The sequence below is a fragment of the Aotus nancymaae genome, unplaced genomic scaffold (assembly GCF_030222135.1).
Source record: "Aotus nancymaae isolate 86718 unplaced genomic scaffold, 86718_ANA_hifiasm-v0.15.2.pri h1tg000108l, whole genome shotgun sequence".
Lineage (NCBI taxonomy): Eukaryota > Metazoa > Chordata > Mammalia > Primates > Aotidae > Aotus > Aotus nancymaae.
The window spans coordinates 34,987,149-35,013,870 of NW_026988523.1; the positions used below are offsets into that span (position 1 = coordinate 34,987,149).

At 46.5% G+C, this 26,722-nt stretch overlaps 2 protein-coding genes across 7 annotated transcripts in view; one reads left to right on the forward strand and one right to left on the reverse strand.

Annotated features, from left to right (window-relative positions):
• The first annotated feature begins 1,589 nt into the window (after positions 1–1,589).
• LOC105715525 (protein misato homolog 1) lies at positions 1,590–18,932 on the forward strand. Of its 4 annotated transcripts, XM_064370699.1 has the most exons (16): positions 1,590–1,601; positions 3,493–3,623; positions 4,368–4,427; positions 14,090–14,225; positions 14,719–14,788; positions 14,889–14,964; positions 15,219–15,273; positions 15,359–15,497; positions 15,652–15,769; positions 15,855–15,989; positions 16,092–16,244; positions 16,521–16,652; positions 16,724–16,908; positions 17,434–17,538; positions 17,624–17,733; positions 18,021–18,932. In XM_064370699.1, the coding sequence occupies exons 3-16, from the start codon at positions 4,410–4,412 to the stop codon at positions 18,221–18,223; spliced, it is 1,635 nt and encodes a 544-aa protein (XP_064226769.1). In that variant the 5' UTR covers positions 1,590–1,601; positions 3,493–3,623; positions 4,368–4,409; the 3' UTR covers positions 18,224–18,932. The 4 variants fall into 4 exon arrangements, with proteins under 4 accessions (XP_064226769.1, XP_064226770.1, XP_064226767.1 ...); XM_064370700.1 differs by lacking the exons at positions 1,590–1,601; positions 3,493–3,623; positions 4,368–4,427 and adding an exon at positions 13,829–13,997 and having other exon boundaries at positions 17,996–18,932; XM_064370697.1 differs by lacking the exons at positions 1,590–1,601; positions 3,493–3,623; positions 4,368–4,427 and adding an exon at positions 13,829–13,997.
• The window catches only part of LOC105715477 (GON-4-like protein), a 34,399-nt gene continuing 25,495 nt past the window's right edge, over positions 17,819–26,722 (reverse strand). Inside the window, exons 5-8 of one of the 3 annotated variants that reach the window (XR_010340416.1) lie at positions 23,547–23,599; positions 19,733–20,031; positions 19,542–19,644; positions 17,819–18,837 (exon numbers count right to left, since the gene is read on the reverse strand). Coding sequence is in view for 2 of the 3 variants with exons in the window: in XM_064370701.1 (XP_064226771.1) it covers positions 18,688–18,837; positions 19,542–19,644; positions 19,733–20,118 (639 nt within the window). In the remaining variant the exon portion in view is untranslated. Of the gene's footprint in view, positions 18,838–19,541; positions 19,645–19,732; positions 25,740–26,722 lie in introns of those variants that run through there. The other 2 variants (XM_064370701.1, XM_064370703.1) reach the window with 2 other exon arrangements.

Consider the following 26,722-nt stretch of genomic DNA (forward strand, 5'->3'; position numbering starts at 1 on the left):
GTCTCAAAACGGCAGCCTGTCTCAACAAAAAAAGCTCAAAACAATCTTTTTCAGCTTTAAAAGGAGAGTAGTCTAGGCATGGTGGCTCACGCCTGTAATCCCAACAGTTTGGGAGTCCAAAGTGGGAGGATCACTTGAGCTCAGTAGTTCAGGACCAACCTGGGCAACACAGCAAGATCTCATCTCTACCAAAATAGTCAAAAATTTAGCCAGGTGTGGTGGTGCACACCTGTGGTCCCAGCTGCTCATGAGGCTGAGGTGGGAGGATCTCTTGTGCCTGGGAAGTGGAGGCTTCAGTGAGCCGTGATTGCACCATTGCGCTCCAGGCTGCGCAACTAAGCAAGACCATGTCTCAAAAAAACAAAAGACATAAAGACATGAGTGATTAGCAGGCCTTATCCACTTTTCAAAGTCTTGGTCACAGATAAGAAGACAAGACTTCTTATCTTGTAATAGATGGTTCATGCCTGTAATTGAAGCATTTTGGGAGGCCAAGGCAGGCAGGAGGTCAGGAATTGGAGACAAGCTTGGTCAACATGGTGAAACCTGTCTCTATTAAAAACACACAAAAAATTAGCTGGGCATGCTGGTGGGGATGCCTGTAGTCCCAGTTACTTGGGAGGCTGAGACAAGATAATTGCTTGGAGACAGGATAATTGCTTGGACCCAGGAGGCAGAGGATGCAGTGAGCTGAGATTGCACCACTGCACTCTAGCCTGAGCAGCAGAGTGAAACTCCATCTCAAAAAAAAAAAACAGTTTGAAATTACCTGTCAAATCCTACATCAGTTCAATTGTTTCGTTAGGATTTTTTTTGTTTGTTTTTTTGAGACAGAGTCTCACTCTTGTTGCCCAAACTGGAGTGCAATGGTGTGTTCTCGGCTCACTGAAACCTCCACCTCCTGGGTTCAAGTGATTCTCCTGCCCCAGCCTCCTGAGTAGCTGGAATTACAGATGCATGCCACCGCGGCCGGCTAATTTTTTTTATTTTTAGTAGAAACAGGGTTTCACCATGTTAGCCAGGCTGGTCTTGAACTCCTGACCTCAGGTGATATGCCCGCCTCGGCCTCCCAAAGTCCTGGGATTACAGGCGTGAGTCACCACTCCTGGCCAGGATTTCTTTTAAAAATATCAACACCAATAGCTCATGCCCTTAATCCCAGCACTTTGGGAGACTGAGCCAGGCAGATCACTTCAGGCCAAGAGTTCAAGATGAACCTGGTCAACATGATGAAACTCCATCTCTACTAAAAATACAAAAATGAGCCGGACAGGGTAGCCCATGTTTATTCTATTATCACAGCTACTTGGGAGGCTGAGGTAGGAGAATCGCTTGAACCCAGGAGGCAGAGGTAGCAGTGAGCCAAGATCATACCACTGCACTCCAGCCTGGGGACAGAACGAGACTACATATCAAAAAACAAAACAAAACAAAAAAGAACAAACAAAAATATAAGTACTATTGACAGTAGAAGTGATCCTTCTAGTCTTGTTTTCTTTAACAACATGTACTTTAGATGGAGAGAAGGGAACAGTAAAGCCCAGTCTTTGCCATTCATTTCTGTGCAAAACAAGACTGGCTGATACTACATATTCCAGATGGTAAGATCTTCCTGTCTTTGTCTTTTCTTCTCTCTGTTAGGTTCAGTTATCCTGTTACTGTGGTAGCCTTGCAGCTTTAATTTGCTAACAGGGATCTGATAGCTAAAGGAGAAGCTTTTGCCAGTCACGATGGCTCAGCCCTGTAATCCCAGCACTTTGGAAGGCCGAGGCCAGAATATTGCTTAAACCCAGGAGGCGGTTGCAGTGAGCTGTGATCGCACCACTGCACTCTAGCTTGGGCAACAAAGCAAGACCCTGTCTCAAAAAAAAAAAAAGAAAAAGAAAAAAGAAAGGAAAGAACAGCCTTTGCTCCAGATGTAGAGCAGTCTGAGCTCATTCGTCATTACTGCCAAGCAGGTTACAAAGTGAAGTCAATGTGACAAAAGGAAATTGGGCTAAAAGATTCCTGAAGCCTTTTGATGCTAAGCAGTCCTCCTTTTGATATTTAATACCCATGAGCATAAACTCCTGCCTTACAGGTCGCCATGGAGTTTTTGTTTTTGCCATTGGTTAATAATTCTGAGTACTCATAGAGCCTTTTACTATTTATCAGCATTCTAGAGTCATCAGCATGGATTGTCAAAACTTAAGGGATATTACACTTCGCGCATATCCCTTTTTTGTTAAATGTTGTGTGCATCCACATATTCTTTTTTTTTTTTTCTTTTTGAGGTGGAGTCTTGCTCTGTCGCCTCAATCTTGACTCACTGCTACCTCTGCCACCCAAATTAAAGCCATTATCCTGACTCAGCTTCCCCAATAGCTGGGATTACAGGCACCCACCACCACACCTGGCTAATTTTTGTATTTTTAGTAGAGACAGGGTTTTGCCATGTTGGCCAGGCTGGTCTCAAACCCCTGACCTCAGGTGATCCGCCTGCCTCGGCCTCCCAAAGTGCTGAGATTACAGGCATGAGCCACTGCACCCAGGCATTTTTTGCTTTGTTTTATTTCGTTTTTTGAGACAAAGTCTGGCTTTGTAACCCACTTGAGTGCAGTGGTGCAATCTTGGTTCACTGCAACCTCCACCTCCCAGGTTCAAGCAATTCTCCTGCCTCAGCCTCCTGAGTAGCTGGGATTACAGGTGCAACCCACTACGCCCGGCTAATTTTTGTATTTTTAGTAGAGACAGTGTTTCATCATGTTGGCCAGGCTGGTCTTGAACTTTTGACCTTAGGTGATCCGCCCTCCTCAGCCTCCCAAAGTCCTGAGATTACAGGCGTGAGCCATTGTGCCCGTCATTGCTTTTATATTCTTTTTTTTTTTTTTTGATGGAGTCTCATTCTGTTGCCCAGGGTGGAGTGCAGTGGTACAATCTCATTGCAACCTCCGCCTCCCAGGTTCAAGTGATTCTCCTGCCTTAACCTCCTGAGTAGCTGAGATTACAGGCACCTGCCACCATGCCTGGCTAATTTTTTTGTATTTTTAATAGGATGGGGTTGCACCATGTTGGCCAGGCTGATTTTGAACTCATGACCTCAAGTGATTCGCCCTACTTGGCCTCCCAAAGTACTAGGATTACAAGCATAAGCCACTGCACCTGGCCTGATTTATATATTAATTCTAATGATAATGCTTAGTCTAAGATGGACCTGATAAACCAGGCACAGTGGTTCAACAGCACTTTCAGAGACTGAGGCAGAAGGATTGCCTGAGCTTAGGAATTTAAGGTTACAGTGAGCTGTGATCTCACCACTGCCTTCTAGCCTGGGCAACCGAGCAAGATCCTGTCTCAAAAAAAAAAAAAAAAAAAAAAAAAAAAACACCTTAGGAAAGAAAGAAAAGAAATATATATTGGAAACTAAAGTCATTTCCCATAACTTAAAGGGGTTGGGCTATTTCCAGGTGAATATAGTTTCTGCCTAGTTTGTTTTCTTCTGCCTTTTTAAAGCTCATCTTTGGGTGAAAAATTGCCGGGAACTTCTGCAGTCCAACTACAACAAACAGCGCTTTGATCAACCTTTAGAGGCTTCAACCTGGCTGAAGAATTTCAAAACTACAAATGAGCGCTTCCTGAACCAGGTGACTAGACTCCTAGAAGTGGAGTGCTAGGTAGTCTATATGGATTCTGTTCTGTTTGTGCCCTGAGTACCAATAGATTATGGAGACCTGATATTGGAGTTGGAATAACTATCATTTTTAGTTTCTTTCATATGTTTTGCTCACAGTGGGCTTGCAACTTGAAACTCATTTATTCATGTGAAATAAAGAGGCAGCTGGGCACGGTGGCTAATGCCTGTAATCTCAGCACTTTGGGAGGCTGAGGCGGGCGGATCACCTGGGTTCAAGACCAGCCTGACCAACATGGAGAAACCCCATCTCCACAAAAAATGCAAAATTAGCTGGGCGTGGTGGCACATGCCTGTAATCCCAGCTACTCAGGAGGCTGAGGCAGGAGAATCGCTTGAACCAGGGAGGCGGAGGTTGCAGTAAGCTGAGATCACGCCACTGCACTCCAGCCTGGGCAACAAGAGTGAAACTCATCTCAAAAAAAAAAAAATGAGGCTAGATGGTCTAAGCAGAGAAGATCAGAAACATCAAGGAAGGGGCTGGTTTGGGGCAGTAGCTGTTTTCCCAGTGACCGTTAATCTCCAGAAGGATGGCGGTTCTAGGGCCAGAGGCTATGTGGCTTATCCTGGGGGAGTACCTTCAGATATACAATTATGTCTTAGTTGAGGGTTTTTAAAAAATCATTGTCACTTGTTTCAGGAGAACATCTGAGAAAAGCACGTGATGATCTCTTCTCTCTTTCTGTCCAATACGCAGATTGCCCCAGAGGAATTAGCACTTGTTCACAACCTGAGGAAAATGATGAAAAATGATTGGGTAAGTGCATATGATGCCTAACACATTTCAGAAAGCAATGTGTATTCATTTTAAACATGCTCTACTATTTCATTGCTAATTAAATAAGATAAGAACTTGCCGTCTATAAAATCAGAGACTGGAAAGTTATTATTTAATTCCCGTGTCTGTACCAAGTTAGAAATAAGGCCTGAATTAAAATCTGTGTATGTGGTTTATAATCTTTCCACTTAACTGGAGTAAGTTTATTCAAAACCACTTTATTTAAAAACTGGCCTAATTTTATTTTCCTTGCAGTCATTTAAAGTGTTTTTGTATTTCCTTACCATCTTTGGAAAAGAGTTTAAGACCCAAAAGTATGTCATGATAAATTCAAAATCAGGCAGCAGTTTATCATCAGAGCCAAATCTGGAATAACCAATTTAGTGGCCATTTAACTGTTCTAGACCACACTTCTGTAACACTATATGTCCAAGAAAGAAAAAAAAATCTACAGATGATACAATTGCAGTTTTCTGTCCTATTCAACTTTTTCCAATTCAGTCTTTTCTCCTTTATTTCAGTATGGAGGCACCAAAGAAAAATTTGTTTCTCCCTAGATTGTTATTCTGTCTAAAGTAATATCTTTTTTTTTTTTTTTTTTTGAGACAGTTTTGCTCTTACCACCCAGGCTGGAGTGCAGTGGTGCGATCTTGGCTCCCTGCAACTTCTGCCTCCCGGGTTCAAGTGATTCTCCTACCTCAGACTCCCAAGTATCTGGGATTACAGGCACCCTCCACCATGCCCAGCTAATTTTTTTTTTTTTTTTTTTAATTTTTGAGACGGAGTTTCCCTTTTGTTGCCCAGGCTGGAGTGCAATGGCGCGATCTCGGCTCACCGCAACCTCCACCTCCTGGGTTCAAGTGATTCTCCTGTCTCAGCCTCCTGAGTAGCTGGGATTAAAGGCATCTGCCACCACACCTGGCTAATTTTGTATTTTTTACCAGAAATGGGGTTTCTCTGTGTTGGCCAGGCTAGTCTCGAACTCCCGACCTCAGATGATCCGCCCGCCTCGGCCTCCCAAAGTGCTAGGATTACAGGTGTGAGCCACTGTGCCTGGCCTGTATTTTTAATTGAGATGGGGTTTCACCACGTTGACCAGGCTGGTCTCGAACTCCTGACCTCAGGTGATCCACCCACCTTGGCCTCCCAAAGTGCTGGGATTATAGGCATGAGCGACTGTGCCTGGCCTGAAATCTTAATCTTTATATTTTTGGAAAGTGCATGCCAGTTATTATGTAGGTCACTTTTTGGGGTTGTCTGAGGTTTCATCCTGAATAGAAGTGATGTTAGAAGTGGTTAGAAGTGATGACATGTCTGAGTGAGTGCATCCTATCAGGAAGTACATGAAATCTCTCTCTTCCATTACTGGTAATGACTTTTGAACCATTAGTGGAGGTGTTGTCCATCTGGTTTCTCTTCAGTAAAGTTATTATTTTGCTTTGGAATTAATATATATTTGTAGAGATACACTTGGAGACTAGGTAAAGATCCTGTTACTTAAAAAAAAAAAAAAAAAAAAAGGCCGAGCGTGGTGGCTCACGCCTGTAATCCAAGCCCTTTGGAGGCCAAGGCGGGTGGATCACCTGAGGTTGGGAGTTCAAGACCAGCCTGACCAACATGGTGAAACCCCGTCTTTATAAAAAACAAAACAAAACAAAAACAAAAACAAAAGATCCTGTTACTTATGAAACTTCCACCTACTGGTTTTAGTATCCATTGCATTAGTTATACCGGGCACGAAGCCTCTGTGCCTTGTATGGACTTGTGGATTTTTATTTAATAGAATCTGAATCATTACTATCACTTTCTATTTTGATGCTCAAATAATCTTAAATTTGGCCATTAAGAGCTCCTTCATGACCAGGCACAATGGCTCACAGCTGTAATCACAGCACTTTGGGAGGCCAAGGTGGGAGGATCCCTTGAGCTCAGGAGTTTGAGACCAGCCCGGGCAAAAAAGTGAGATCCCACGTCTACAAAAAAATTTTTAAACTAGCTGGGCATGGTGGCATTCACCTGTAGTCACAATTACTTGAGAGGCTGAGGTGGGAGGATTGCCTGAGCCGGAGAGGTCAAGGCTGCTGTGAGCCCTGATTGCACCACTGCACTCCAGCCTGGGCAACAGAGTGAGGCAGTGTCTCAAGAGGAAAAAGAAAGCTCCTTCAAGCTTCTCTATCCTTTTAACATGTCCCTAACATTTTTTTCTCTTTTTTTATTTTTTTGGAGACAGAGTCTCACTCTGCCACCCAGGCTTCAGTGCAGTAGCACCATCATAGTTCACTGTTATCTTGAGCACCTGCCACCACACCCAGCCACACCAAATGTGTGGTTTTTTTTTTTGGAGAGAGTCACTCTGTCACCTAGGCTGGAGTGGAGTAGCACAAATTTGGCTCATTGCAACCTTCACCTCACCGGTTCAAGTGATTCTCATGCCTAGGCCTTCCGAGTAACTGGGACTAAGGCACACATCACCATGTTCAGCTAATTTTTTGCATTTTTAGTAGAGATGGGGTTTCACCATGTTACCCTGGCTGGTCTCGAACTCCTGAACTCAGGCAATCTATCCTCCTCAGTCTCTCAAAATTCTGGAATTACAGGTGTGAGCCACTGCACCCAGCCTTCTTTCCCTTTTTTTCTTTCTTTCCTTTTTTTTTTTTTTTGAGACTGAGTTTCGCTCTTGTTACCCAGGCTGGAGTGCAATGGCGTGATCTCGGCTCACCGCAACCTCCGCCTCCTGGGTTCAGGCAATTCTCCTGCCTCAGCCTCCTGAGTAGCTGGGATTACAGGCACGCACCGCCATGCCCAGCTAATTTCTTGTATTTTTAGTAGAGACGGGGTTCCACCGTGTTGACCAGGATGGTCTCGATCTCTTGACCTCGTGATCCACCCACCTCGGCCTCCCAAAGTGCTGGGATTACAGGCGTGAGCCACCACACCCGGCCCTTTTTTTTTTTTTTTTTTTAAAGACACAGTCTCTCTCTGCCTGCCCAGGCTGGAGTGCAGTGGCATGATCTTGGCTCACTGGAACCTCCACCTCCTGCATTCAAGCAGTTCTCCTGCCTCAGTCTCCTGAGCAGCTGGGATTAGAGGCATGCACCACAACACCCGGCTAATTGTTGTATTTTTAGTAGAGACTAGATTTCTTCATGTTGGTCAGGCTGGTCTCAAACTCCTGAACTCAGGTGATCTGCCCACCTCTGCCTCCTACAGTGCTGGAATTACAGGTGTGAGTCACCGCACCCAGCCCCAGACTCCTCTTACACTTCCCATGCCCCAGCCCTGGAATCCCCATTTCTCCAAAGGGCATTGGCTTGTTTTAGAGGAGAATGGTATTTAGCAACCAAGGCCTGAGTGCTAGATATACTCACGGTTACTGAGGTGTCCTTTCTCTTAGGCCCTCACAGCAGTTAGTAAATAGATGTATGTACATATATGTATGTATGCTTCTGTGTGAACTGTGTGCATATACATGTTTATACATATCCATACACAACTGTATTTGTTTTTGTAATCATATTTAAAAACCATGAGAGGCCGGGCATGATGGCTCATGCCTGTAATCCCAGCACTTTGGGGGGCTGAGGTGGGTGGATCACCTGAGGTCAGGAGTTCAAGACCAGGCTGGCCAACATGGTGAAACCCCATCTCTACTAAAAATACAAAAAATTAGCTGTGGTGGCACACACCTGTAATCCCAGCTACATGGGAGGTAGAGGCAGGAGAACTGCTTGAACCCAAGAGGCAGAGGTTGCAGTGAGCCGAGATCGTGCCATTGCACTCCAGCCTGGGCGACAGAGCCAGACTTTGTCTCAAAAAAAAAAAAAAGTTTAAATAAATAAACAATAAAATAAAATACAACGTATTACACCACTTTACATGAGGGACTTCAGCATCTGAGGATGTTGCTATCTGTGGGAAGTGGGGTCCTGGAATGAATCCCCCATAGGTATGAGGAATTACTATAATGGAAAATCAGGTATCTTCCTTTTCTCCTAGTGCCTTTCTAGAAGGAACCTCTGTTACCAAATCCTAGAGAGAAAATTCTACACAAATATATATAGCCAGGAGTGGTGGCTCAAGCCTGTAATCCCAGCACTTTGGGAGGCCAAGGCAGGCAGATCTCCTGAGGTCAGGAGTTCGAGACTAGCCTGGCCAACATGGTGAATCCTATCTCTACTACAAATACAAAAATTAGCCTGGGGTGGTGGTGCGGGTGCTAATCCCAGCTACTCGGGAGGCTGAGACAGGAGAATCACTTGAACCTGGGAGGCCGAGGTTGCAGTGAGCCGAGATCATGCCATTTCACTCCAGCCTGGGTGATAGTGAGATTTCATCTCAAACAACAACAACAACAAAATATATATATAATATGTATATATATATAATATTAGTATTACTATTTAAGTAATATATTGTATATTATACTATATATTACTTTGATATATATTATACTTTGAAATATATTTACTTTGACAGTAATACATTACTATCTTTTTTTGTTTGTTTTCTGTTTTTAATATATGTATATTTTTTTAAGATGGGGTTTCACCATGATGGTCAGGCTGGTCTTGAACTCCTGACCTCAGGTGATCCACCCACCTCGGCCTCCCAAAGTGCTAGGATTACAGGCGTGAGCCACCTCACCCAGCCACATTACTATCAAAGTAATGTATATAATACTAATATATATTCTATATGAAAGTAATATATAGTATATTACTTATAATACTGCTTTCTATATATTATGTATATGTATTAAATGTATATTATATATATATATTTTTTTCTTCTTATATATATATATTTTTTAAGGGACAGTCTTGTCCTGTCTCCCAGGCTGGAGTGCAGTGGCATGACCACAACTCCGGCAGCCTCAACTCCTGTGCTCAATCAATCCTTCCACCTCAGCATCCTGAGTAGCTTAGGACCAAAGGTGTGTACCACCACAACTGGCTAATTTTTTTTTTTTTTTGAGACAGAGTTTTGCTCTTATCACCCAGGCTGGAGTGCAATGGTGCAATCTCAGCTCACTGCAACCTCTACCTCCTGGGTTCAAGTGATTCTCCTGCCTCAGCCTCCCAAATAGCTAGGATTACAGGCGTGGGCCACTATGCCTGGCTAATTTTTATGTTTTTAGTAGAAACAGAGTTTCAACATGTTGGCCAGGCTGGTCTCCAACTCCTGACATCAGAATGCCTTGGCCACCCAAAGTGCTGGGATTACAGGTGTGAGCCACCATGCCTGAACACACCTGGCTGTTTTTTTTGTTTTGTTTTTTTTTTTGAGACAGAATCTCACTCTGTCGCCAGGCTGGAGTGCAGTGGTGCAATCTCGGCTCACTGCAATCTCTGCCTACCAGGTTCAAACAATTCTCCTGTCTCAGCCCCCCGAGTAGCTTGGACTACAGGCGCCTGCCACCATGCTTGGCTAATTTTTGTACTTTTAGTAGAGACAGGGTTTCACCATGTCGGCCAAGATAGTCTCTGTCTCTTGATCTCATGATCCACCTGCCTTGGCCTCTTAAAGTGCTGGGATTACAGGAGTGAGCCATCGCGCCTGGCCAACACCTGGCTAATTTTTTAGTGTTTCGTAGAAACAAGGTGTAGCTTGGTTGCCCAGGCTAGGCAACATGGCAAAACTACAGAGTGAGACCCTATCTCTTTTATTTATTTATTTTTTTTGAGACAGAGTCTCACTCTGTGGCCTAGGCCGAAATGCAGTGGTGTAATCTTGGCGCACTGCAACCTCTGCCTCCTGGGTTCAAGCGATTCTCCTGCCTCAGACTCCCAAGTAGCTGGGATTACAGGCATGGGCCACGACACCCAGCTAATTTTTGTATTTTTAGTAGAGACGTGGTTTCACCATGTTGGCCAGGCTGGTCTTGAACTCCAGACCTCGTGTTCTGCCCACCTCAGCCTCCCCAAGTGCTGGGATTACAGGCGTGAGCCACCATGCCTGGCCTCCCTGTCTCTAAATAAATAAAGAATTGCAAAATGTACATTAAAAACAATATTCCTGATGAGAATGTAAAATATCTAAATGGAAAGATGATCCATGCTCATTGACTGGATTACTCAATAATGTTGAGATGGCAATTATTCCCATGTTGAACTATAGATTCAATAAAATCACTATCAAAACTTCAGCAGGTTTTTTCAAAACTGGAAAACTGCCCAAGCACGGTGGCTCATGCCTGTAATCTCAGCACCTTGGGAAGGCAAAGTGGGCAGATCACTTCAGCCCAGGAGTTCAAGAACAGCCTGGCCAGCATGGTGAGACCCCCTCTCTGCTAAAAATACAAAATTAGCAGGGCGTGGTGGTACACGCCTGTAATCCCAGCTACTGGGGAGGCTGAGGCAAGAGAATCACGTGAACCCAAGAGATAGACGCTGCAATGAACTGAGATTGTACTACATCACTCCAGCCTGGGCAACAGTGAGACTCAGTCTCAAAAAACAAAAAAAATGAAACAACAAAAATTATAAAAATAAATACAATATAGTGGTTACAGAATTAATATACTTCAGTAATTGGTAGAAGAGACAAAAGAATTTGTAAGAACATAAAGATTGAAAAGCATGATTAACACACTTGTCCTAATAGAAGTTTGTTTTTTTTTTGAGATAGAGTTTTCTCTTGTTGCCCAGGCTGGAGTGCAATGGTGTGATCTCGGCTCCTGAAGTGTTGAGATTACAGGCCTGAGCCATTGAGCCCCGCCCAGATCCAGTATTTTTAAAAGATAATCAATATAAATGAGTTTGGGTTTATTTTAGGAATGCAAGATAGTATTACATGAAAATCAAAGGCCAGAATTGGTGGTTTATATCTGTAAATCAGCATTTTGGGAGGCTGAAGCGGCTGGATCACCTGAGGTTGGGAGTTCAAGACCAGCCTAACCAACATGACCCTGTCTCTACTAAAAACACAAAATTAGCCAGGTGTGGTGGCTCATGCCTGTAATCCCAGGTACTCAGGAGCCTGAGGCAGGAGAATCACTTGAACCTGGGAGGTGGAGGTTGCGGTGAGCTGAGATCACTCCATTGCGCTCCAACCTGGGCAACAAGAGCGAAACTTCGTCTCAAAAAAGTTAAACAATAAAAAAAAGAAAGAAAGAAAATAAAATCAGGCTGGGCGTGGTGGCTCATGCCTGTAATCCCAGCACTTTGGGAGGCTGAGGCGGGTGGTTCACAAGGTCAGGAGATTGAGACCATCCTGGCCAACATGGTGAAACCCCATCTCTACTGAAAATACAAAAATTAGCTAGGAGTGGTGGCACATGCCTGTAATCTCAGCTACTTGGGAGGCTGAGGCAGGAGAATCGCTTGAACCAGGGAGTCGGAGGTTGCGGAGAGCTGAGATGGCGCCACTGCACTCCAGCCTGGGCAACAAGATCAAAACTCTGTCTCAAAAAAAAAAAAAAAATCAAATGATTTGTTCATTAGCACAACAAAGGAAGGATAAAATAATGTAATTATATTGGTTTGGAGAAAGCAGTTAAAAACATTCAAATCTATTTATGATCAAAACTCTTAGCAAACTGGAATAGAGAATTTCCTTAAACTGTCAGAGTATCTACAGAAACTTCAGCCCATATCATACTTAGATGTGAAATGGTAGCCGGGCACATTGGTTAATGCCTGTAATCCCAACACTTTGGGAGGCCCTGGTGGGCAAATCGCTTGAGTTCAGGAGACCAGCCTGGGCAAGATGGTGAAATCCCATCTGTGCGAAAAATACAAAAACTAGCTGGGTGCGGTGGCCTATGCCTGTAATCACAGCTACTTGGGAGGCTGAGGTGGGAAGATCGCTTCAGCTCAGGAGGTTGAAGCTGCAGTGAGCTGAGACTGCACCACTGCACTCCAGCCTGGACAAGAGAGTGAGACCATCTCAAATTGAATAAACAAAACTAAATATAATACATATGGAAATACAAAGAGTTCAGAATAGATGAGGCTTTTATTTTGAAAAAATTTCAAACTACAAGAATGTTGAGAGAGTAGTGCAAAAGAACACCTGTAATCTTCACCTAGATTCAATTAACATTTTGTCACTTTTTAAAATTCTGAGATAGGGTCTCCCTCTGTCTCTGGCTGGAGTACAGTGGTGTGATTATGGCTCACCGCAGCCTTGAATTCCTAGGCTGAAGCTATCCTCCCACCTCAGCCTACCGTTAGCACTACAGATGTGGGCTGCCTAAGTTTTTGAAAAATTCTTTTTTTTTTTTTTTTGAGACGGAGTCTCGCTCTGTCGCCAGGCTGGACTGCAGTGGCGCGATCTCGTCTCACTACAACCTCCGCCTCCCGGGTTCAAGCAATTCTCCTGCCTCAGCTTCCCGAGTAGCTGGGACCCAGGCGCGCGCCACCACGCTCAGCTAATTTTTGTATTTTTTTTAGTAGAGATGGGGTTTCACCATGTTGGCCAGGATGGGCTCGATCTCTTGACCTCGTGACCCACCCGCCTCGGCCCCCCAAAGTGCTGGGTTTACAGGCCAACGGATACATACTCTATTTCCACAAGGGGTTAGATACACAGAGATAAATACATTAATGACAGAGATATGATAACTAGGCCAGTCCACAGGGTATTAGTCGTGATTCGTGTCACTTATGAAGGGATGAGGGGTCATGGGAGGCTCTAGGGGAGCTTCCGCTTTCCTGGCAAGGTTTAATTTTTGTTCGGGGAGCTATCGGCCAGAGGAGAGATCTATGAGAAGGAATAAGACGCCAGACGCGGTGGCTCCCGCCTGTAATCCTAGCACTTTGGGAGGCTGAGGTGGGTGGATCACCTGAGGTCAGGAGTTCAAGACTAGCCTGGTCATCATGGTGAAACTCCATCTTTAAAAAAATAAAAATATCAAGAGATCGAGACCATCCTGGTCGACATGGTGAATACCCCGTCTCTACTAAAAATAAAAAAATGAGCCAGGAGTGGTAGTGTGTGCCTGTAGTCCAAGCTACTCAGGAGGCTGAGGCAGGGGAATTGCCTGAACCCAGGAGGCGGAGGTTGTGGTGAGCCGAGATCGCGCCATTGCACTCCAGCCTGGGTAACAAGAGCGAAACCCTGTCTCAAAAAATAAATAAATTAATTAATTAATTAATTAAAATAAAAGAGAAGGCATAAGACGCAAGAGAAGTAGGGGGCAGGGCCTTCTGCGGCCCACGCCCGGGTACACCCACCTGAGCGGCGGAGCCAGCGCCCAGCCCACTCCAGCCTGGAGCAAGAGCACCAGAGTGGCCCGTGGAGCCCCGCCCCTCACAGGCAACCACGGAGAAACCAGACTGGGTCACATCTAGGAAGACGGAGGAAAGGATCGGCCAACCGCTCCTCCAATGGGAAAGGCTGTGTTTGCGGACCAATAGGGCGCCGAGAATGACACTCGTCCGCGCGCCTGTCAGGCCAATCGGCTAGAAGCAGCAAGCGGCGGGCGGGGCTGGGGGGGGCCGCAGCCCCGTGGAGCCGCGCGGTATGGCGGGCGGGGCTCGGGAGGTGCTCACACTGCAGTTGGGACATTTTGCCGGTTTCGTGGGCACGCACTGGTGGAACCAGCAGGTGAGGTCTGCCGCCAGCTGCCCCTGCGGAGCCCTTCGGGATCTACAGTCCCGACGTTCAGCCGGCCTGCCTCGTCCTCTCTGCCTCCCCAGGATGCTGCGCTGGGCCGAGCGACCGATGCTAAGGAGCCGCCGGGAGAGCTGTGCCCCGACGTCCTGTATCGTACGGGCCGGACGCTGCACGGCCAGGAGACCTACACGCCGCGACTCATCCTCATGGATCTAAAGGGTGAGGTGGTGGCAGGGTCAGCCAGTGCCCCGTGTTTCCCTTCCGTATGCCGAGTCCCTGCCCTGTCGTTCGCTTCAAGACCCTCCCACCTTCCTGAGCTCAAGGACCAGAGATGAGGGGCTGAGCACAGTATGCTAGCACCCGAGGGGCACAGGAAGGCAAAACTTATTCTGCTCCAGAGCCATCTCGGGAACAGGCTGCTGGGCCCTGGAAACAGTGAGGACTTGAACTACAGCACTCCTGTCGGACCGCTGAATGTAGTTTTTGACTGCAGTCCCATAGCTAATGACTAAGCTGGGAACGGAAATATAGAATCTAGATTATCCTAGGCCTAGGTTTCCCCCCACCCCCAACTGGTGTATATCCCAGAAAGCTTGGAAGAGCCAAGTGCTGGAGAGACGGTGACAGCAGGCTGTCAGGTGATCACGAAGTTTAGCTAGAGGGGTAGGGTGCCCCAGGCTTTGACCTAACATTGTCTGTTATTTCTGTACAGGTAGTTTGAGCTCCCTAAAAGAGGAAGGTGGACTCTACAGGGACAAACAGCTGGATGCTGCAATAGCATGGTGTGTAATTGATGAGAGGGGTGGGGAACATGTCTGTACATAGGACGCTGGAGAACTCATCAGAGTGCGGTTTCTTTGATCAATCTCCAATCTCTTTCAGGCAGGGGAAGCTCACCACACACAAGGAGGAACTCTATCCCAACAACCCTTATCTCCAGGACTTTCTGAGTGCAGAGGTGAGGGCCTCTGCCCTGAACTTTTTAACCCAGTGCTACAACCCGAGGGCCTCCATAGGGGCAGGTAAAAGAGGATTTTAATCACCTTAAATGCCTTAGAATGATATTTTGGGAAAAAGCACATCTTTTCCTAAGGACCGCGACTCCATGAACAGAAAGGAGGCTGTGCGGTGTGGTCAGCCAACTCGAGGATGAATCAACCTTTGCCTCTAAACTGCCTGGAACTAAATGAGGATTTTTCTCACCCCTCCCAGGGAGTGCTGAGTAGTGATGGTGTTTGGAGGGTCAAATCCATTCCCAATGACAAAGGTGAGACTTCCCCAGATCCTGGTGGATGGGGGTCTGGGTAGAGCAGAACTGTGGAGAAAGGTACATTTCCTCTACTTGTCTTCAGGTCTCCCACCACTCACCATGTCTGCAACTCCAAAACCACTTATCCCTACAGAGGGCAGCATCAGGGTCTGGTCAGACTTCCTCAGAGTCCATCTCCATCCCCGGAGCATCTGTATGATTCAGAAGTACAATCACGATGGGTATGGAGGCCCCAGAGGCTGTGAGGCAAGAAACTTGGGTCCCCACCAATGCCGGATGAGGCTCTTGAGGCCATCTTCCCTGCCCTCCCTCAGGACGAGGTTGAGGAGTTGAGAGGAAGAGATGCAAGTCTTGGGTCGTGTTTATTTGTGGCAGGGAAGCAGGTCGGCTCGAGGCTTTTGGCCAAGGGGAAAGTGTCCTAAAGGAACCCAAGTACCAGGAAGAGCTGGAGGACAGGCTGCACTTCTACGTGGAGGAATGTGACTACCTGCAGGTAGTGGCGTGGCTATGTGTACCCCAGGGTGGAAGCTCTTCTCATCCTCCTCCCTAACTGTCTTTCGTCACTCACCTCTGCCCAGGGCTTCCAGATCCTGTGTGACCTGCACGATGGCTTCTCTGGGGTGGGCGCTAAGGCCGCAGAGATGCTACAAGATGAATATTCAGGGCGGGGAATAATAACGTGGGGACTGCTACCTGGTCCCTACCATCGTGGGGTGAGTGGAACTTGGAGGAGTAAGCAGTCACACGGTGGGGAGGGAGAAACGAGAATCCCAGTGGGAACGTTGCTTAATGCAGACTGCTGTTTTCTTCCCCAGGAGGCCCGGAGAAACATCTATCGTCTATTAAACACAGCTTTTGGTCTCGTGCACCTGACTGCTCACAGCTCTCTTGTCTGCCCCTTGTCCCTGGATGGGAGCCTGGGCCTGCGACCCGAGCCACCTGTCAACTTCCCTTACCTGCATTATGATGTAAGGCTCGGTGCTCTTGTTCTGACTGCAGCTGGCTATGGGGCCTCCTCATGTTCCCAAGTCAGCCGCTGTCTGTAACTGGCTCTGTTCCTGAGGCCTGAGCTTGAACTCAGCTGTGATGTGGCTGCTCAGGTCACACTGTCCTATGCTTGTCCAGCCTCGGGCTAAACGTACCTCTGCTTTGTCCCCTGGATCTCTCTCTCTGCTGTTAATATTCTGCCTCCACACTCTTTTCCAGGCCCGAGGCCAAGTGCCCCTCTTGGTGTCTTCTTACAGGCCACTCTGCCCTTCCACTGCAGTGCCATCCTGGCTACAGCCCTGGACACATTCACTGCTCCTTATCGCCTGTGCTCCTCCCCAGTTTCCATGGTTCAGCTGGCTGGCATGCTGAGCTTCTGTGGGAAAAAGGTACAAAGCATTGTGAGGGGTTGGGTCAGTGCTGAGGAAGTCCTGTAACCTGTTCTCTTCCTTATCTTTAGGTGGTGACAGCAGGAGCAACTATCCCTTTCCCCTTGGCTCCAGGCCAGTCCCTTCCTGATTCCCTGCTGCAGCTTGGAGGAGCCACCCCATGGACCCCGCTGTCTGCATGTGGTGACCCTTCTGGAACACGTTGCTTTGCCCAGTCAGTGGTGCTGAGGGGTATAGACAGAGCCTACCACACAAGGTGAGAACTGTTGGTCCTTAGGACCCCTTGTCAGGTTTTTGTTTCATGTCCTTTCTCCCTGGTTTCTCTGGGCCATTCTAATATTGTTCCCTCCCCACCCCTTACAAAAGGAAAAAAAAAAAGTCTCTGAACATCTTGATCCAGCTGATGGCCTGAGAACGTAAGAATCCTTTTTTTTTTTTTTGAGACAGAGTCTTACTCTGTAGCCCAGGCTGGAGTGCAGTTGTGCACTCCAATCTCGGCTCACTGCAACCTCCGCCTCTCGGGTCCTGGTTCAAGCAATTCTCCTGCCTCAGTCTCCGGAGTAGCTAGGATCACAGGCATGCGCCAGGATGCTCAGCTAATTTTTGTATTTTTAGTAGAGTCTGGGTCTCACCATGTTGGCCAGGCTGGTCTTGAGTCTTGACCTCATGATCCGCCCGCCTTGGCCTCCCAAAGTGCTGGGATTACAGAAGAACATAAGAATTCTTAGTTTCTTATTCATGCTGCTATAGTCTAACGGTAGTTTTGGCTTTGTTCTGGCAGTCAGCTCACCCCAGGGACTCCTCCACCCTCCTCCCTGCACGCATGTACCACTGGGGAAGAAGTTTTGGCCCAGTATTTACAGCAGCAGCAGCCTAGAGTCATGAGGTCAGTGTAACAGTTCGCTCCTGCCCTTCTTGCCAACCTCAGCCCTCCCTTGGCTTCACTTCACGGCTGTTCTCTGCCCCTACAGTTCTTCTCATCTGCTGCTGACTCCCTGCAGGGTGGTTCCTCCTTACCCCCAACTCTTCTCAAGCCACAGTCCGCAGGGTCTGGTTCTGGATGGTTCCCTGAAGGGAGCAGGTATGTGGTGAGATGAAAACAGATCTCAAGTATGGGAGAGTTTTTACTGTCTGTCTCCTGCCCTGGATTAAAAGTGCTTAAGAAGTCCACAGTTAACCACCCATTTATTCACCCTATGGCTCCCAACAAGTGTTCTTCCTCTGGAGTATTGGTGTACTAAGGGGGCAGTACACAAAATTTGTTGAGTTTACAATCGAGACCACCAAGGGTGGACTTCCTTATCAGTCTGACAGAGCCCTGGGGTAGAATAATCCATCTACAGGTCTGGCTTTTCTCTCCCTCCACAGCAGTGGAGAGCATCCCAGTGTTTGGGGCACTGTGTTCCTCTTCGTCCCTGCACCGGACTCTGGAAGCCTTGGCCGGAGACCTCACCAAAGTCGACGTGCGGCGCTGGGCCAGCTTCATGGATGCTGGAGTGGAGCACGATGACGTAGCAGAGCTGCTGCAGGAGCTGCGAAGCCTGGCCCAGTGCTACCAGGACGGTGACTGACAGCCTCGTGGACTCAAGTTCCCAGTGTGGGGGAGGCGCTAGCTTGCCTAAGAACGGCTGGATGCAGGTGTCTTCGTGCAGAGGAGCCGTGTCGCAGGACTAGCTACACCAACATACGCACTTACTACATTTAGAAACCCTGTGATTAGACCACAGAACAATAAATATGTGCCATCAGACCAAAAAAAGGTAGCGAAAGGACCTGAGCTCCAGTCTCACTCGATGCTATTTACAGAGCACGTCCCTAAGGTTTTCATAAAAGACCTTGAAGGATGCCTAGGATGGCACAGCCCCTGGGCCCGACTCCAACCTCCAGCCTTTGTCTCGTCCTGGGCTCCTGCTGTCCAGCTTTGTAAACTGGGTGCAAGGGTTGTACAAGGAGAGTACAACCACCCTCCTCCCCGGTGTCAGGGCCCCTGTTGGGTTTGGTCCTGTGTAGATGCTACCCAAGCATTCCCAGAGTCTCATTCATCCAGCTCCTCTTCAGATAGAAGGTCCCCGTGGTCAGACAGCTGGTCTGCATTGCTGGTACTGGTCGCATCATCCTCATCCTCAGAGCTGGCCTCACAGGCAGTGTGGAAGAGCTGCATGAGTTCTCGAAAACGGTGGGAAACCTGAGAAAGGAGGAGGGCTGTGTTCACTGATCCTTAGAAACAGGTTAACATCTATGAAGCACTTCAATCTTACCTGGGAACTTTTATTTATTCCACACAGCAAGGTTGGGAGAGCTATGTCTATAGATAAGGACACTAAGAAGCTAAATGTTTTGCCCAAAGCAAAGTCACATGCCTCCTAAAAACAAAACTAGAATGGAAACTCAGGGCTTCTACCTCAAAATCCTGGCTGGGTGCAGTAGCTCATGCCTGTAATCCCAGTACTTTGGGAGGCTGAGGCGGGCGCCATCACCTGAGGTCAGGAGTTCAGGACCAGCCTGGCCAACATGGTGAAACCCTCTCTCTACTAAAAATAAATAAATTAGCCAGGCGTGGTGGGCAGCTGTATTCCCAGCTACTTTGGAGGCTGAGGCAGGAGAATCACTTGAATCCAGGAGGCAGAGGTTGCAGTAAGACGAGATCACACCACCGCACTCCAACCTGTGCAACAAGAGCGAAACTGTCTCAAAAAAAAAAATCCTCAAAATCCAGTGTCCTTTCTCTTCTGGAACCACTACCAGCCTGACGAGTCGAGCCTTTCTTAGGTCAGACCTCTACAATAACCACTTAGTGTCCTGGCTCTGAAAACTCCTCCCTTGGTCTTTGTCTTAGGTGGCCACCCTGTCCTCTCTTTGCCGGGCCTTCTCCCTCCCTAGCCCACTTACCTCAGCAGGGGTCTTATTTCCCAGCTGCTGGGAGATGATGCCAAAGGTCTGTGGCTGTGCCCCTTGCTCCTGGCACACGGTGAGGATCACACGGTCAGCTTCCCTGTAAGCCAGGTATCATGGTTAACCCTAGGGAGTCACATGGATGTGGTCTATGCTCTTTTCCAAACACGTCATCCGCCCGTACCTACCTTGTCCACAGGACAACCTTTTCCCCCGTGGAGCTGACCTTGCTGTTGTTGGCACACACTGTAGCTTCTGTGGCCTTTGGCTGCTGCTCCCCCTCTGGACCCTTGCCCTGTGTTCCACTGTCTTTAGCCAAACCCCCTCTAGGGGCTTTGGGAGAAGTCTCTGAGGCGTCAATTCCTGACGGAGATTCATGAACAGGGGACGTCCTGTCTCTTGTCTTCGCCCTAGCTCTGCTTGAGGGCAGCCATCTCTCTTGAGTGTCTGGTTTCCCGGATACATGTCTTCTCCCTGCATCTCTGGTCTTTGAGGAAACAGGACTCAGGAAGGAAGCGGGGGGTTCCACAATACCAGGCAATTTCTCAGTTTTGGATGCTTCCCAGACCAGCATCAAAGCCTCTGACTCACCCACTGCCTTTTGGCCCTCTCTCTCTTTCTGAAGTCTGGGGGATGCCTTGGGGCAGGGGAGAACCTCAGGCCCAACCTGGTTTCTCTTAACAGTGTATAGTACAGCTCTAGTTTTGGGGGGAAACTGAGGAGTCTCTGGTGAATGAGGTGGCGGGCCATCCAGGAGCCGTTCTGTAAGAGTCACTTCTCGAGGGGACGGCAAAGTGTCCCCCACTGCCTATCCTGCTTAAGAGGAAAATAGGATCTCAGGGTACTGTCAGGATTGAGATGCACCTAAGCACGAGAAATTACCATAGGGTCACTGTGTCCAGGTACTGTGCGAAAATTCTACTACAAGAGGGCTGGCATGGTGGCTCACACCTATAATGCCTGCACATTGGGAAGCCAGGTGGTGGGATCGCTTGTTGCCAGGAATTTGAGACTAGCCTGGGCAATTTGGTGAGACCCCCATCTCTACAAAAAAATATAAATAATAGGCCAGGCGTGGTGGCTCACACATGTAATCCCAGCACTTTGGGAGGCCAAGGCGGGTGGATCATGAGGTCAAGATCGAGACCACCCTGACCAACATGGTGAAACCCTGTCTCTACTAAAAATACAAAAACCCTCTGGGTGTGGTGGCGCACGCCTGCAATCTCAGCTACTCGGGAGACTAAGGCAGGAGAATCACTCGAACCCGGGAGGTGGAGGTTGCAGTAAGCTGAGATCGTGCCACTGCACTCCAGCCTGGTGACAGAGTGAGACTGTCTTAAAAAAAAAATTTTAAAAAAGACAGGCTCCTCTGTAGTTTCAGCTACTTGGGAAGCTGAGGTACAAGTATTGCTTGAACCTGGGAGGTGGAGGTTACAGTGAGCCAATATTGTGCCACTGTACTCCAGCCTGGACGAAAGTGAGACTCCATCTCAAACAAAAAAATAAAAAGAGAGAGAGACAAGGTCTCACAGACGATCTTGCCCAGGTTGGAGTCCAGTGGCTATTTACACATGTATGATTGTGGTGGTACACTATAGCCTCAGACTCCTGGGCTCAAGTAGTGATCCTCTCGCGTGAGCCTCCTGAGTGCCCCTTTGCCCAGCTACTGCTCCAAGGATTTTATTTTTTAATTTAGATTTTTGAGACAGGGTTTCACTCTGTCACCCAGGCTGGAGTGTAGTGGCTTGATCATGGCTGACTGCAATCTCCATCTTCCTGCTCCAGGGATTTTAAATGTCGCAGAATATTGGATCCCAAAACTCCTCTTCTTACCAATGAGTGTGTTTTTGCTGCCAACCAGCACCACTCTAGAGAACCAGGGTTACTTGTAGAGACTGTTTTCATGGGGTTTATTTCATTTTCTTTCTTTCTTTCCTTCTCTTTCTTTTATCTGACAAGTTAGTGATAGATGTATGGTAAGTTCTGAAACAATTTCCCTCTCTCTAGTCCTTATTTTTATTAAAAACAACTCACGATAGGACTGAGCTGTTTGCAAAATAGACTTCAGTCTTGTACTTGGTCTGATTATTTGCATAAAGTATAGCAAAAATAATCTTTTAAAAATCACTTCTATATAGGCTTTTTACATTTTCTTTTTACTTTTTTTTTTTTTTAGATGGAGTCTCACTCTGTTGCCCAGGCTGGAGTATAGTGGTGCAATCTTGGTTCACTGCAACCTCTGCCTCCCAGGTTCAACAGATTCTCATGCCTCAGTGTATTAAGTAGCTGGGATTACAGGCATGCATCACCACCCCCAGCTAATTTTTGTATTTTTAGTAGAGCTGGGGATTCACCATGTTGGCCAGTATGGTCTCAAACTCTTGACCTCAAGTGATCCTCTTGCCTCAGCCTCTCAAAGTGCTGGGATTACAGGCATAAGCCACTGCACCCAGCCTCAGATAGGACATTCTCAAGCTAAACCCAACCATGGGTTTGTACCCTCAAATACCTGTGAGTTGGGTAAACTACTCTCTTCTTGAGGTTCCAAGAATATGGGGTTCCTGGGCCTGTTAGAGAGTGACATTCTGTACTCACTGCAGGTTATTAGCCCTGTACGGGGACTATGTAGACGAGGTATGAGGCCATTTTTCCCAAAGGGCTTATTTTATTGATTGATGGATTGATTGAGACAGAGTTTTGCTCTGTTACCCAGGCTGGAGTGCAGTAGCACAATCTCATCTCACTGCAACCTCCACCTCCTGTGTTCAAGTGATTCTTCTGCCATAGCTTCCCAAGTAGCTGGGATTACACACACCTGCCACCATGTCCTGCTAAGTTTTTGTATTTTTAGTAGAGACAGCGTTTCACCATGTTGCCCAGGCTGGTCTCGAACTCCTGAGTTCAGGCAATCTGCCTGTCTCGGCCTCCCAAAGTGCTGGGATCACAGGCGTGAGCCACTGAGCCCAGCCTGTTTCAGTTTTCTATTAGTTTAGTCCATTCTGTTAACTATTGTTCTGGTTGATATTTACAAACATTTTAGCTTTTCATGAGTTCTGTAGTATTTCTGTTATCAGAAGCTTGCATTTGAGAGCACCTACAGCTCTCAAAGTCCTACAGCTGATTGTAAACCATTTTTTGAAGAGGATTAAAACAAGACAAAAATCATCTGTAAATGACAAAATGTCCAGGTGGTTACAGTCAAGAACATGACTGAGCAGCTGGGTGTGGTGGCTCACACCTGTATTCCCAGCACTTTGGGAGGCTAAGGTGGGTGGATCATCTGAGGTCAGGAATTCAAGACCTCAACATGGCAAAACCTCATCTCTATGAAAAATACAAAATTAGCTGGGTGTGGTGGCAAGCACCCGTAATCCCAGTCACTCCGAAGGCTGAGGTGGGAGAATTGCTTGAACCTGGGAGGTGGAGGCTGTAGTGAGCTGAGATTGCACCACTGCACACCAGTCTGGGCAACAGAATGAGACTGCATCTGAAAAAAAAAAAAATGGCCAGGAGTGGTGGCTCACACCTGTAATCTCAGCACTTTGGAAGGCCAAGGTGGGCGGGTCATCTGAGGTCAAGAGTTCAAGAGTTTGAGACCAGCCTGGCCAACATGGTGAAACCCCATCTCTACTAAAAATACAAAAATTAGCTAGGCATGGTAGTGGGTGCCTGTAATCCTAGCTACTCAGGAGGCTGAGGTAGAAGAATTGCTTGAACCTGGGAGGCAGAGGTTGCAGAGAGCTGAAATCCAGCCACTACACTCCAGCCTAGGCAACAAAAGTGAAACTCTGTCTCAGAAAGAAAAAGAACATGTTTAACAATGAAATTTGGTTATCGCTGTGGTCTACAATAGTTTAACATAATAACTTTAATTATGATTGATAGCGTATATTCAGACACTAGGACTTCACACATTTCATATGATTTTCGAACATATATTATTATTCACTGAAATATAACCTGAACAAGATTAAACATAATCGTTGCAATTCCACATACCTAAATATGTCAGATAATCCCGTTCACCTGTCTTCCCATGCTCCAGGGTCCCTCTGTAGGATTCAAAAGTCAGGGTTACGAAAAATCATCTTGAAACTGAAATTTGATTTTGGGAAGCCTGTTGAATATGTTACAGGTTTAAAATGGTTGATATTATGAAATAACATTTCAGATTACCATAAATCATTTGTTTTGCCAAAACGATGACTCTAAAATTTGAAAAAGCAAAACATTTTTTAAAAAAATTTTGAGGCAGAGTTTTGCTCTTGTTGCCCGGGCTGGAGTGCAATGGTGCCATCTCGGCTCACCACAACGTCCGCCTCCCAGGTGCAAGTGATTCTCCTGCCTCAGCCTCCCAAGTAGCTGGGATTACAGGCATGTGCCACAATGCCCAGCTAATTTTGTGTTTTTATTTTTATTTATTTTTATTTTTTTCACCCTCTCAACCCAGCTTTTCCCAACTCTGGGAAGAACCAGGAAGAGAAGGTCAATTTTGTGTTTTTAGTAGAGACGGGGTTTCTCCATGTTGGTCAGGCTGGTCTCTAACTCCCGTCCTCAGGTGATCCACTTACCTCAGCCTCCCAAAGTTCTGGAATTACAGGTGTGAGCCACCACGTCCAGCCAAGCAAAATCCTTTGATTACCCTTTACTATTACATGAAAATCCTGTTTAAGCGAGAAAGCCAAATTTTCCCCTTGCATAAGTTTGCTATTAATGTTAACCCCAATTTTAATGAAACCCTATAGATTCTATTCAATCTTAATCAGTTTGACCACGAGGTGAGATTTTCACGAAGCTTTCATAACCCTTTACAAATCTTGCTACAGAGATTAGCATCTTAAGAAAACCTTGTTGTGCTTTTATTTCAATGCTCCATTTACAGAAAAACCATATAATACCATTTTGAATTTAGTCAATATGTTCACAGTTTTCTTTTGCAAGAATAATTTTTATAGTCTTTCCACAAAATCTTTTTGCCTTATTTTATCTAAGACAATCCTTTATCCTCAGGCAAAATGTACATTTCGATGCCGCCTTATAATCTTTGACTAAAAACACATTTTACTGTTCCTGCACACCTTGCATGTAAATCTATTTTCAGTAGTCTAATTTACATGTTATAATGGTAACTTAGCAATTTTCAACTTGAATGTAAAACCTGGTAAATTGTTTTAATTATGTGCTAGTTGCAGATAAAGTCCAACTCCTTCCAGCACAGTTAGGAGAATGGTTACTTCCATATGTCCCCAGGTCTTGCCAATTGTGAAGCAGGCCAATTTAAAGGCCAAAAAAGCAGTTTATAGGTTGGGCGCAGTGGCTCACACCTGTAATCCCAACACTTTGGGAGGCCAAGGCCAACGGATCACCTGAGGTTAGGAGTTCAAGACCAGCCTGACCAACAGGGAGAAACCCCATCTCTACTAAAAATACAAATTAGCCAGGTGTGGTGGTGCATGCCTGTAATCCCAGCTACTTGGGAGGCTGAGGCAGAAGAATGGCTTGAACCTGGGAGGCAGAGGCTGTAGTAAGCTGAGGGTACACTACTGCACTCCAGCATGGGCAACAAGAGCGAAACTCCGTCTCAAATAATAATAATAATAATAATAATCAGTTTACACCCTTAAAACATTCAGCAAACCTAGTATCTGACCTGAATACTTTAGACCACTTTCTTTTTTCTTTTTGAGACGGAGTCTCACTCAGTCACCTAGGCTGGAGTGCAGTGGCATGAACTCAGCTCACTGCAGACTCCACCTCCTGGATTCAAGCAATTCTCTGCCTCACCCTCTCGAATCGCTGGGATTACAGGCACCTGCCACCACAGCCGGCTAATTTTTGTATTTTTAGTAGAGATGGGGTTTCACCATCTTGGCCAGGCTAGTCTTGAACTCCTGACCTCATGATCCACCTGCCTTGGCCTCCCAAAGTGCTGGGATTACAGGCGTGAGCCACCACACCTAGCCTAGACCACATATTTACATCTTGAAGACATCTGCACTTTACCAAAAATTTTTAAGCCTGTTTTTATTTTTCAAAAATTAAAGTCACATGAACTGAAAGGTACCGCAGGCTTCATTTTCCCTTTAAAAAAAAATTTGATCCAGCTGGCCACAGCTTGACCTCCCAAAGTGTTGGGATTACAGGTGTGAGCCATTTACCTCCCAAAGTGTTGGGATTACAGGTGTGAGCCATGTAATCACACCTGTAATCCCAACACTTTGGGAGGTCGAGGTGGGCAGATCAAGAGGTCAGGAGATGGAGACCATCCTGGCTAACGTGGTGAAACTCTGTCTCTACTAAAAATAAAAGTTAAAAAAAATCAGCCAGGTGTGGTGGCGTGTGCCTGTAGTCCCAGCTACTCTGGAGGCTGAGGCAGGAGAATCACTTGAACCCGGGAGGCGGAGGTTGCAGTGAGCTGAGATTGCACCACTGCACTCCAGCCTGGGCGACAGAGCAAGACTCCGTCTCAAAACAAACAAATAAAAAAAATCGATCCAAGCACTTATCCTTCTTTAATTCAATTAATTAGAGTTCTGTTTTAATAGACATCACACTCATAACCCATATATGACTATACAGACAGAAGACAGAAGATCCAGCAGCTCAGGATGGAGCTATTTAGGAACAGGGCTAGAAAAGCATGTAGTTTTCGGGGTCTAATAAACATGCGTTGTTGGAAGACAAAAACAGATTTTAAGAGGGATTCCAGGGGTTCCATGAGGCAAACAGATTTTTTTCCAAAATGGGATGTCTGCAATCTTGTCTGTTTTCCCAAGGAGTCCCAGGCCAGCAGATATCATCCTAGGGCCTTTCATGCAGACAGCGAGAGTGGCAAGACAGAGTAGGGAAAAGTAATTCAGCTGACAGAGAATAAAAGCCTTTCCCAGAAAAACCAGATTTATGAAGGAGAAAACAGAGGCCTTTTGAATATACCTATAGCTTGAACACCCAGTTTCAATTAAGCTGAGTGCTCTTCATGAAAATCCGTTTTCATTAATGAAAACTTTACAGAGAATATAAACAGTGATTCTTATCGTTTCTTTTACTGATTTGTACCACTACCTGTTTACAATCATGTTCAGATTCTCCAGTTTCCTCTGGGAGAAAGTGGCTGGGTTCAGGGCAGGTTTTCAACTGGACTGAAGATTCCTCTAGCAGCAAAGCTTGATTTTTGA